Source organism: Camellia sinensis, chromosome 2, assembly GCF_055761805.1.
Source record: "Camellia sinensis isolate YWXY chromosome 2, ASM5576180v1, whole genome shotgun sequence".
NCBI lineage: Eukaryota > Viridiplantae > Streptophyta > Magnoliopsida > Ericales > Theaceae > Camellia > Camellia sinensis.
In genome coordinates this window covers 44,991,974-45,004,116 of record NC_138962.1, presented here as the reverse complement: position 1 = coordinate 45,004,116, position 12,143 = coordinate 44,991,974, and the positions used below count along the sequence as shown (strand labels likewise).

The following is a 12,143-nucleotide window of genomic DNA, read 5'->3' as shown; positions in this document are numbered from 1 at the left end:
TTTTGGATTCGGGTTCGTAAACATCAACGATGTGAATATTCACATTAACAACCGTTAATAATTCATTGTTGATTGTTGAGTCATTGATAATGTGAACATTCAGAGTACTGTTCATTAATGGATCAACTGACATTAGTATACACTGATGTGAACATTCACATCAGTGTATAATAATGTAAATGTTCACATTATTGTCATTAGCAGACACAGATATTAACATTCACATTAGTGCATACTAATGTCAATGTTCACATTACTTATAATTTCTCAATCACTCATTTTTCCAGACTATGCTGCTCAAAGTGAATATTGACATGAATAGACAGCTAAAAAAAATACTAACCATTGTTTCCATCTTTCGCCGTTGCCGCAAGTAGCTGACCTTTGTACTTTCCTTTGAGGAATGTTCCATCTAGGAATAATAAAGGCTGACAAGAGTTGAACCCAGAAATACACGCAGCGAATGACACAAAGAAACGACAAAACTGTTACTACTCGCATCATAGTCAATATTGACATAACTCCCCGGATTGTACCGCATCACAACATTCGAATACCACCGCAGTTGGTCAAAGATAATGAGTGATCTCCATGAATACCAGCCTTTGCTTTCTCCACACCCAACCATACCACATGGTAACTCACATCTAGCCCATAATCCCTCTTCAAAATAGTCACCACCTCACACGGCCGAGTCAACGGCTTGTCCCTCACAATTTCAGATATGGTACTCGACACCAAATCCGAACTAACTCGCAGATTCTTCGATGTTCGGACATTTGGACCACAACTATTCATATCACTAAATCTCTTGATGTAGAAAAAACCATTTGCTCATTGTGCTCTACAATGTATAGCCCACAAGCAGCCTCTCTCCTCACGCATCACACACGCAGCAATAACTCTTGTTGTCTCGTTCTTGACATACGTACACTGAAACCCACATTGGATGGCATACTTACATAAAACGTCACGAAATTCTTGTGCACCTCCAACAAACCGTTGTCCCACATGCGTAATACTATTTGCCCAAGGGGCTGACAACAACACCTTCTCCTTATGGTGGCAAAATCTCCGTAGTGCATTAATATCTTCCTCAACCCCCACACGCAGCGATCCCGAGCTACTTGACTGACCAATATCACTTTTCAACTCAACCACAACTTCTACATGTTGTACCTCCATTGATTTAGCAAGCAGTAACATGTTCTGAAATTCTTCCTCATTGTCCAAATCACACCTGTTAATCCCAGGTAACCGACAGAACAATGAAATAGAACCAACAGACAACTCCCCCCATTTTCCACACAAACAGTCCACCAAACGCAAATAACACAATGCGCAGGCAAAATTTATTACAGTTGTACTGCAACCATATGTACACACCAACATCATAAAGGTATCTATCTCCTGTAAACACAACAATACAACAATCAACAATAATCCAAACCGATATGAAAGTTCACATTGTGCAAAAATTAGATGACTACGTGTACAGTTCAAGTGTTAAAACCATAATTCACATTAACAAGATGTGCATATTCACATTGATGCATATCCTCTGAATTATATCACCCACACAGAGCCTCATTAAGCAAACATCAAAGTAAAGTGAGAACATCCACATTCTTTCATTAATATTAACACGATGTAAACATTTACATTGACACATATACTATGAATTATATCACCCACACAGAGCCTCATTAAGTAAACATTAAAGTAAAATGCAAACATCCACATTCTTCACATAATACTAACACGATGTAGACATTCACATTGTTCCACCTACTCTGAATTATAGACAATCCACATTCATCACTAATCTGATGACCTTCCGTCCACAGGACCACGATGTAAACATTCACATTGATCCATATACTCTGAATTATATCACTCACACAGAGCCTCATTAAGCAAACATCAAAGTAAAATGCAAACATCCACATTCTTCATATAATACTAACACGATGTAAACATTCACATTGTTCCACATACTCTGAATTATAGAAGATCCACATTCATCACTAATCTGATGACCTCCCCTCCACAGGATCACGATGTAAACATTCACATTGATCCATATACTCTGAATTATATCACCTATGATGCATATAATTGAAAAAACAAAGCATCTGATCCATATCAATTAAAAAAACAGAGCATCTGATCCATCATACAATTCAAAACATAAAGTGAACATGTATTCATAACCAAAATGATACTAACCTTAATCATGCAATCCTACAATCGTCCAGAAACTCGAAAACAACTGCTTTAAAGTGGTTATACTCTAGAAAATCTGAGAACCGAACACCTTCAAATTCGTCGTCTTCACTTGAAAATCACCGAACCAGACTACAACAGCAACAATGAAACCCTAGCACATCAAAGCCTCAGAACGAGCATGCAAGATAGAAACATGTCCATTTGAATTAGGATGATAGAAACTGCCAAAACTGAATCCACGAAATCACAGGGAACGTGTTATGTATTAACACAGTATATATATATATATATATATAAGGGCATAATAGTCCAGGTAAAAATATAAAGTTAGAAAATGGACTTTATGGAATAAAAAGAAAAGTATATGGGACTAATCAGGTTATAATATTCCTTTGTGGACTTAATGGGTTATAACAACTCTAAGATGGATTTATCAATAAAAATCCTAAAAAAATATTTACTAAAAGTCCCTTGGGTTGTATCTGGTGAGAAATCTAAGTCAAAAAGATTTAATGCTTAAGGTTCTTTTACTACGGCAAACCTCACCTCACTTGGGCAATAACCGGAGTAAATTATGGACCTATCATTTAATTGATGAATTTTTTTTGATGTTGCCGCCACTTGCGTTTTTAATTTCACCACCTCCTCTCCCTGTCCATTCCTCCCCTAACCCTTCAACCTTGCTATTTTTTTTTTTTTTTTTGACTCATTAGTCAATTAAAATGTGTCTCCCCACACTAACTAAGCCGGCTTTGGTTGAATTACAAATTTTTAGCCTCCTATGATCCCATCTTCTTAATTGTACAACACAATCCAACCCCCATAATCTGATAAAAAAATATTACAAAATTATATTATAAGATACAGTAGATGTGTGACAAGATTAGAATAGACAAAATTAAGAATGAGTATGTTCGAGAATGGGTAGGAGTAGTACCGATAGAAGTTGAGAGAGAATAGATTGAGATGGTTTGGTCATATACAACGAAGACCAACAGAGGCAATAGTAAAGAGATGCGATACAGTAACAGTAGATGATAGTGTTAGGGAAAATAGTAGACCTAGATTGACGTGGACTAATGTAGTAAATAAATATATGAATCTCCTTAATTTGACTAACGAAATGGCCTTGAATAGAGTCAAGTAAAGAAAAAGGATTCATGCAGCCGACCCATTTGATGAGATTTAAGACTTGATTTGGTTTGGAATCTATATAATAAGGAAGCTCGGTTTTTGAATCCTGATTTGACTCTTATACCTGTGTCAAAATCTGGGCTATTAGATTGATTTAATCTAAGGGCTCAAAATATCTGAGCCCCATTCGTCTCTCATTTTCAACAGACAGCCTCTCACTCCTATTTGTCTCACCTATTTATCTCTTTTTGATTTCAAATTTTGAAAACACGCAGCCTCTCTCTCTCTCTCTCTCTCTCTCTCTCTTTTCTCCATCAGAGCCCAACCTTCCCTGTCGGAGCCCATTCCCTCTCATCATCTTCTCTCTTCATCTTCTCTCTTCCTCCCTCTCTCTCCCAATCTTCATCAGCAATGGCAGCCCCAAACCCCATTGACGACGGAGTCATTGCAAAAGAGGAACATGGGGGCTGCAAAAGGGAACAATGGTGTTCGACAAAGAAATAATCTGGTATACATACGGTTCAGGTGATCAAACCTGGGCTTTTTCTTTGTATTTATACATGTTTTATTATATAGATTTCTATCTTTGGGTAATCTTTGAATAAGCTTTACTCTAATCTTTAATTTTTGGATAATCTTTACTCTAATCTTTAGTCTTTTAGTTAAAATACTATTAATCTTTACTCTAATCTTTAATACGGGGTCACCTCTACAATATCGAAATACGGGAGTCCTTTCGTCTCTCTGCTCCTCATCTATTCTATGGAGATGGAGAAGAGGCAATTGTTCTTGAGGAGCTACCAGTTCTGCAGGAAGAAGAGTGTTGTAGAGAGGATCAAGAGTTCTTTCTTCCGGGTCAAGAGGGTCGTCTGGTCCAGGTTCCGATATGCCAGAAAGATCCGAAAGATAGTCTAGTTCAGGCTCCGATATGGCCTCTTCTACTCCACCACGAAAAGAAACTTTCTTCGCCTCCACAACCCAAACACCACCACTACTACATCTTGGTCTTCTTCTTGCTTCTCCTAGCACTACAAACTGCAGAGTATGATGCAAATTCTTAGCTAACATGTTTGATACAACTGTTATACATATTATATAGTTATATCTCTATATATGATTTTAACTATAAAAATTTATTAGTCTCTGTTTCTACCTTCATACAATTTTACCCATATCCTTCTTGAAAAATTATTGAATAATTCTAAAAATCATGAATATTGTTGTGTTACTTTTGATAAATGAATAGTTTAGTTCTTTCCAGCACTACATAAAACACATTTAAGTGGGTATTTTTTGGATTGTTTTGGGAAGATGAGTAAAAGTTAATTTTTTGATTTTTTTGTGTAAAAAGTTACGAGAGACGATATAATTTAGTGCTCTTTTGGAAAGCTAGATGATATATATAGATATAATTTATGTATATACATACATAATTCATGTATTTGTTTGTATTGTTTAAAAAACAGAGGATGGTGGTAGTGAGAGAGAGAGAGAGAGAGAGAGAGGAGGTGGCGGTTTTGGTGGATTGAATTTTTGATAATTGGGTTGGATACATGTGAACAAGTCTAAAATTGTCCTAAATTTGATTAAATAAATCCTAGGTTTGTTTCATGTGAAATTTTAGATGTGTTTTCTTGTTTCCATGCTCAGCATCAAGTTGTAACCATGTTAAGTTGACAAACATTTCTCAGTGAACACAGTACTCAATTTTATCCACATATACCTTTCAAGTTTGAAATCAAAATCTGCAGAAGTGTTTGAGTATACCTGCAAGTAAAATTTAAGAAGAAAGTATATGTTTGAAATCAAAATCTGCAGGAATGTTCAAATATACTTGCAAGTAAAATTTAAGAAGAAAAATCAAAAGACCTTAAGTAGTATATTTTTAAAGTTTCTTCATCACACTCATAATAAATCTGCCTATCCTATGGATGCCCTGCTGTGACTATTTTTTTAACAGTTTTTTATAATCATCTGAGATGATTATGTGTGGATTTTCATAAATTATTATTTTGGTTCAATTTTCAGGTTTCATTGAAATTTTTATATTTTGTGGAATTTTAACAAGATCAATGAAAATGATGATTATGAGTGTGATTTTGATTTTTTTAAGTGTTTTTGTTTTGTTCAACTTGTATATTTCATTATAGTGTTTGAAACTTGCGAAATTCAATGAAATAAATGAAAAAAACATACTATTTTTGGTCATTAACTTTTTTTAAAACAACTGTGTGTTTTTTTTTTAATTTTAATAATGGGCAGGTTTTTTTATATTTGTTTTATTGAAATTCATTTATTTGGGTCAACTTTTAGATCCCTATCTATAAAAATTAGAATTAAATTTTTTTTGTTAAGTTTCTAATTTTTCTCTATAATTTTAGAATTTAGAATTATACTAAGATGAACAATAAGAAGGCAAATATCCCAATTTGATTTAAAGAAATTCTTTAGCCACAACTACAGATAATGTTGGTGCAGCAATATGTGCTCAAGGTGTTGAGAAGTGAATTAGTAGACATGACAAATGATGCATGGCAAGAGCATCATGTAAAATGCTTTCACCATTTGATTGTGACTGGAAATGTGTTATCTTCACATTGATGACAAGAAACTGATTTTGATATTGTGATCTGAGAAATTCTACAAAACCAAGTCTTTGAAATACCAAATCTTGGATTCTTCTAAGAAGGGACTATATACCTAAATGGAAAAAAATAGGAATAAGCACTTAGTTAAGTTAAAGTCTTGACAGTAAACCTATCATCTATTTTTCATGTTCTGAGTAAAATGGAATGTACTAACCTATCTACGACACATTGTTGTTTTGTAATGTTTATTATGCCTGTGTATTTCTAGAAGTGTGCTTCCTAAAAATGCTCTTTTGGTTTGTGAATTATATAAATCTGATATATACCAAAATTCTATTGTTTCCATTAAAACACAATAAAACCAATGCAATATACTGAAACCATAAGTTGTGTCATCATGAATTTAGAATGTCATGAAAAGAAAATTAGTATTTTTGACTTCTTAATGGCTTTTAATATTTATGACTTATTTATCACTTTTCGTGTAGGCTATGTAAACCTAAATTTTAACCACATTCCAGGCTAGGTGCTGTACCACTCCGTTCTTTTCCCACTGATAGTGATCAGTCATTTCATAAAGTTGTTTGAATTTACAAAGCTGGTTTGCTACTTTTTGATAATTCATAGTTGGCAACCGTTATGATTGTAGAAGGCTGAGTTATTTGTCATTATGGTAATCAAGGCATATTTGGCTTTTTGGAGACTCTTATACATGTTTTATGGAACAGGTGGAGCAATAGCAAGTTGCAAGTCATTGTTGGTACGGTATGTACAGATGGCATTTTCCTGCCAATAATTTTATAAAAATCCTGCCTATCATTTTGAAACATATACTTCTTCTACAGGTAGCATTTGGAATGGGAATCAACAAACCAGATGGTCAGTATTTTACCTGTCTATTCTTTTGATCTATTGCTTCTCATATGAAATGATACATCGATACATGAAAGCGACCCTAAAAATGTGTTTATTTAAGGTTAGTTCTCTTCCTTCTAGGGCTTTGATTCGCATCGATTCCAGAAGCTCAGTTCAAAGTTTGACTAAATCGATTCCAAAAGTTCAATTCAAGGTTAATTTTTCTCTAATTCCTTTGTTTTTTTATTCGTCTCTTTTTGCATACCTGTAGAAGAAATTCATAAATTGAAGGTTAGTTTGATTCAGTTTTACATGTGTATTGATTGATGTATATATAGATTTTTTTTTAAAATATATATATATATATAATTCATTTTGGCCCAAATTTGATGATTTTTGGCGTTTTAACTATCATTTAGTTTATGGGTATTTTCTATTATTCTCTGGTTTGTTTTTATTTTATCAAGAAAGATTTTTTTTTACTAGATATCTGCTCTTGCTATGCGATTCTCTGTTTGGTCGGAGAGAAAATAATGATAGAAAGATAAACTTCATAAATACATATGAATTCAAAAAACCTATATTTGTTGCCAGCAAAGTAGAAGGCTTAGACTCTCAGTTAGTGAACTCATTTTCTTTTGTTGAACTTGGAGGGCTCAAAGTACTCTGTATTTGTGATTAGCTATTTGCTTAAAGTGCCAGCAAATCTTTTTGTTCATTCCTCATGAAACTGATTTTTTGTAAGGTTTTCTTTGTGTGTATATATATTGATTACAGATTTTTTTTTTTGTTTGAAGCCAAGAGATCAAGTGCAGTTGGTTGCACTTTTATGGGTAATGTTTTCTTTGTGTGTATATATAATGGGTAATGTTTTCTTTGTGTGTATTGCAATTTGTATGTTCATCCCTCCTCCCCCCACTTTCTCCTCTTTCCCTTTTTTGCACTTCTCCTCCAAAATTTTACGATGAAACAGCTGCTTTTGTATGTATCTACTGTTTCCTTTTGATTGCTGCAGTGAATTTGAAGAGCCGCCAGCATCTGGCTGACTCAAGTGCAGTTTTTACTTGGTATTAAGTGTAGTGAAACAGAGCTGCAAAACAATTATCCCCAACCCTAAAAAATAGAAAGGCTAAACTACAAAAACATGGGATGAGGTAGAATAATTGCAAAAATATTGAGTATAAAAAATAATTGCAATAGAGGTGGAAACTTAAAAATTAATCTTAAAAATTTTACAATTTTCCCCTAACTTTTGCCCTGTTCTCTTTCTTCCTCCCCCCTTCCCCTTCCCAGCTACTAGGGTGGGGAGGGGCGAAGGGTTGGGGGGGTGTCTGGGAAACAAGGGTTGAGGGAGGGGGTCGGGAAGGGTGGAGGAGTGGCCAGCAACTAGGAAGGGTGGGTGAGGGGTGGCCGGTAAAAATGTAATTTTACTATGTTTTTAAAATTAATCTTCAAATTGCATTTACATTTCAATTATTTTTATTAATCTTCAATTATTAATCTTCAAATTGCATTTATTTAATCTTGCAATTGTTTCGATTTTTTCCATTTTATTGCAATTTTTCCAAAAAGCACAAAAATTAAAATTCTTGGAGATTTATTTATTTATTTATTTTCTTATATGTGTGTATATATATATATTAATCAAATGCCAGCTGCAAGATGCAAGTATTTGTTTTGATTCATGCCATGGATATTGGTTAGAGTTTTATTACTTTGGATTCTCATACTTAAGTTGAGCTTGGTAAGAAGAAAAGGTTTAGTTAGGGTTCTTCAACATTAACCAAATGACAACAATAGTATACTATTGTTGTTCAGGTTTTTCTTTGTGTTATCTTTTACTGATTTTTTTCTTTGTTTTTTTTTCCTGTGAGTATTGTTTTTTCTTTAATTTTGGGTGCACTTTTATGGGTTTTGTTAATTTTGGGTTCACTTTAATTTTGGGTGCACTTTTATACACACATATAATAAGGAAGAGTGGTTTTTGAGTTACTCTATTGAATGGTTGTTACCAAAATGTTCGATAACCATTCTATATTCCTTACTTATTAAGTGTTTGATAAAATGTTTCAATGGAATTTACACACAACGAATCCAGTTGATGGTATCTTCTCTCATATTTTTGTTTTCGGTTTGATTTTGTGAGGAAATGGGAATCATCCCAATAATTTTTTAACTTGCTTTTGGATAATGGGAATCATCCAACTACCAATATTATTCTTCCAGGTCTGTGTTCTGTTATTTTTTTGCGATACACAATATATGTGGAAATATATATTATTTTACATAAAATATTTACATAAAAATATGGGTCTGTGTTCTGTATCTAGAACAATATATGTGGAACTATGCACAATATATGTTATTTTTTTGCCAACTCCATATTGTTAGAACTATGCACAATATATGTTGTATTTTTCATGATTTTCTAGCCATTGTGTACATTTTACTTTCCTGAAATAACTTAAAACCTGATGAAACCCAGTCTATAATCCAAGTTTGCAATATTTTATAAGTTTCTCTTTAGGCTGTTTTTGGATTTCAGATTTGTGGTGGGAAAAGGAAAGGGAAGGGAAAAACTGATTTAAGCTATCTTTTTTTACCCCCACAAATCCCTTCACTTTCCCTCCATAAATCCCTCTACAAATACAAGATCCAAACACAACTTTAAGAGCTGAAAATTTTAGAATTATACAATTCAGCTTTAGTTAATTTGATTATTTAGATTGCATGCAAGCACATTGTCTTTTGTTAATTTTTCAGCTATCACATTCATTAGGTGAGCAAGGATGATGCATTGAAGATGTACAGTAGTATGGTTACCCTTCAAACTATGAACAACATCTTCTACAAAGCACAAAGGCAAGGAAGAATGTCCTTCTATCTCACCTCATATGGAGAAGATGCTATCAACATTGCATCAGCTGTTGCACTCACCCAAGACGATATTATCTTGCCTCAGGTAAGAAACTAGATGAATTAGAGATCAATTTTCATAGGTACTTATTTCTTTCTTCTCAACCAATTAATTAGTGTCACAATATACTATGCAATATTAGCAACAGATTTCAATCTGTTAGGAGCCATATGATATAGAGTCACGCATACCATGAACAACAACACTATTGTATATATTGCTCACAAATTCCTTTCCTCATTTTACCACCTTCAGGTTGCTGACTTGCTACTGTAGTTCCATTGCTCCACTACCTATGTTTTCAAAATCTCTAACCATATGTATTTCTGTTCTTTGTCAGCTTATGCGGCTTGATCTTAATTTCAATGCTTCAGTCATTCATCTTCAGCTCTCATAAATAGAATGATTTGAAGCCAACTTCATATCCTTAGAAGATAAAACTCCAACCCAAACCCCAGAAATGTATCAGCTTTGAAGACCATGCAATTATTTTGATTTCAGCTTTTCATATTTTCTTTTAGACCCCTCCATGTGATGGATAGGTTTTCAATAATTGGTTGGATATATTAGGAAGTCCACGATAGAGAATGATGTAAACGGACATGTATAATGCAATGCAGTATAGGGAACATGGTGTTCTGTTGTGGCGTGGTTTCACCTTGCAAGAATTTGCCAACCAATGTTTTGGGAACAAGGCTGATTATGGGAAAGGAAGGCAAATGCCAATTCATTATGGGTCCAGTGCACTCAATTCTGTGAACTTAGATAGATGTTTTTGAGTTTGTTTCATGGTGGGTCACCAAAGCTCAACAATGGTTGTTTGTCTATGCCATTTTCTTGGTATAGAAACAGGGATTTTCAGGTTTAAGGCATAATTTCATCTCTATAATTGATAATTTATTTTTAAGACAAGAAGGGTTAGGATTACAATTATATTAAATTGATAATTGATAATTTATTAAATAGTATTGGGATTACAATTATATTCTAATCCTAACATTATTTACACCGTGCCTTTAGGCACGGGTATACGCTAGTCATATTATAAGATGCATCTAGAACATATCATCATATATATATATATATATATGGGCATATTACACTAATGGTTTTTATAGTTTGGGGCTCGTAAGATATTATTGCTCACTTTCAAGGGCAAAGTGGTCAATTTGATAAAATATAAACTAATTTAACAAAAATAGATGTCAAAAAAAATATTTTTGAATTTTTAAAAATTATATATACTCATCAAAAATAAAATTATATAAAATTGATAAATCTTTTACACGAACCCCAAATTATAGAGACTGTTAGTGTAATTCACCCTATATATATTATTAAAAGTAGTATTTTTCCCATATTTAGGTGGCACATTATAAGAATTTACTTTTTTTTTCTAAGAGAGTCATGCCAGTATGTATTTTCTTAATTATATATAAAATTCTACACAAACCCAAACCTAATTTAAATTAAACTAACTTTACCTATTTTATATGAATTCTATTTGACAAATATTTCTTTTCAATATAATTTTCATGGTAAATTGAGATAATCCACAAACACAATACCAATTTTGAATTTCATGTTTTTCTTCTTAATTGTTTCAAGGGTATTACTGATTTTTTTTAATGCAAAATTGCCTCTCTTTTTTTTTCTTCTTTTTTTTCCATGCATTATTCTATTCGCAATACTTATTCCATATTATGGATTTGTTGTTTAAATTTTATAATGATTCTATATATGAAATTATACTTCATTATTTTATATAATCACAACTCACATGATGAAAAACCTGCACAATAATGATAATCTCAAGGAACCTTTAGAGTTTAAATTTACTGCTTGAGTTACTTTTTCAATTATCAAACAGAAAGTAATTTTATACTTCGACATTATATTACAGAAGATTAATCACTTCACATACTGAGATGTATCTATCGATTGAATGTTTTCATTATTTTTTCTTTTTGAGTTTAGATATTGTTATGTAATTCTTTCTTAATTAGTCGTTGTTTAATTTCATTTATATAGTTGATATTTTAATATAATCAAGAGTATTTATTTTACAATCTTACAATTTAATATATATATATATCACATAAAATCATTATATGATAATCCAACTACAACATATTTATATTTAATTTTTTTAATAAATTTTATATAATTTCTATTTCTACATATTTTTATTTTCCAAATGAATATAAAAGAAAATTAAATAGTTAGAATTACTTTTAATTTTATGTTACTAATTCTTTTTCTAATTTAAATATTATTTTTAATATTAAAATGAGTATTTATTTTATTATTTTGTAATTTAATATATATCATATAAAATTATTATATGATAATTAGAACTAAAATTATCAAAACACACAAATAATTTAACTAAAATTAATATATATACATATAAGTATTCA

At 32.2% G+C, this 12,143-nt stretch overlaps 1 protein-coding gene across 7 annotated transcripts; it reads left to right on the top strand.

The window, feature by feature from the left end:
* The first annotated feature begins 3,590 nt into the window (after positions 1–3,590).
* On the top strand, positions 3,591–10,635 carry LOC114323502 (2-oxoisovalerate dehydrogenase subunit alpha 2, mitochondrial-like). 7 transcript variants are annotated; one of them, XR_014360900.1, is made up of 6 exons: positions 3,591–3,888; positions 6,680–6,716; positions 6,797–6,830; positions 6,948–7,020; positions 9,586–9,768; positions 10,064–10,635. XR_014360900.1 is itself a non-coding variant. In XM_082914266.1 (6 exons), the coding sequence occupies exons 3-6, from the start codon at positions 6,828–6,830 to the stop codon at positions 10,500–10,502; spliced, it is 438 nt and encodes a 145-aa protein (XP_082770392.1). In that variant the 5' UTR covers positions 3,761–3,888; positions 6,680–6,716; positions 6,797–6,827; the 3' UTR covers positions 10,503–10,635. The 7 variants fall into 7 exon arrangements, 3 of the variants coding, with proteins under 3 accessions (XP_082770392.1, XP_082770391.1, XP_082770394.1); XR_014360901.1 differs by having other exon boundaries at positions 3,752–3,888; positions 6,933–7,020; XM_082914266.1 differs by having other exon boundaries at positions 3,761–3,888; positions 6,928–7,020; positions 10,344–10,635.
* Positions 10,636–12,143: the final 1,508 nt, after the last annotated feature.

Bases quoted from the DNA above. Each gene is read 5' to 3' on its own strand.
- LOC114323502 (XM_082914266.1), top strand. The intron at 7,021-9,585 runs GTTAATTTTTCT...CACATTCATTAG, and splicing joins TTCCAAAAGTTCAATTCAAG to GTGAGCAAGGATGATGCATT. The intron at 9,769-10,343 runs GTAAGAAACTAG...AATGCAATGCAG, and splicing joins ACGATATTATCTTGCCTCAG to TATAGGGAACATGGTGTTCT.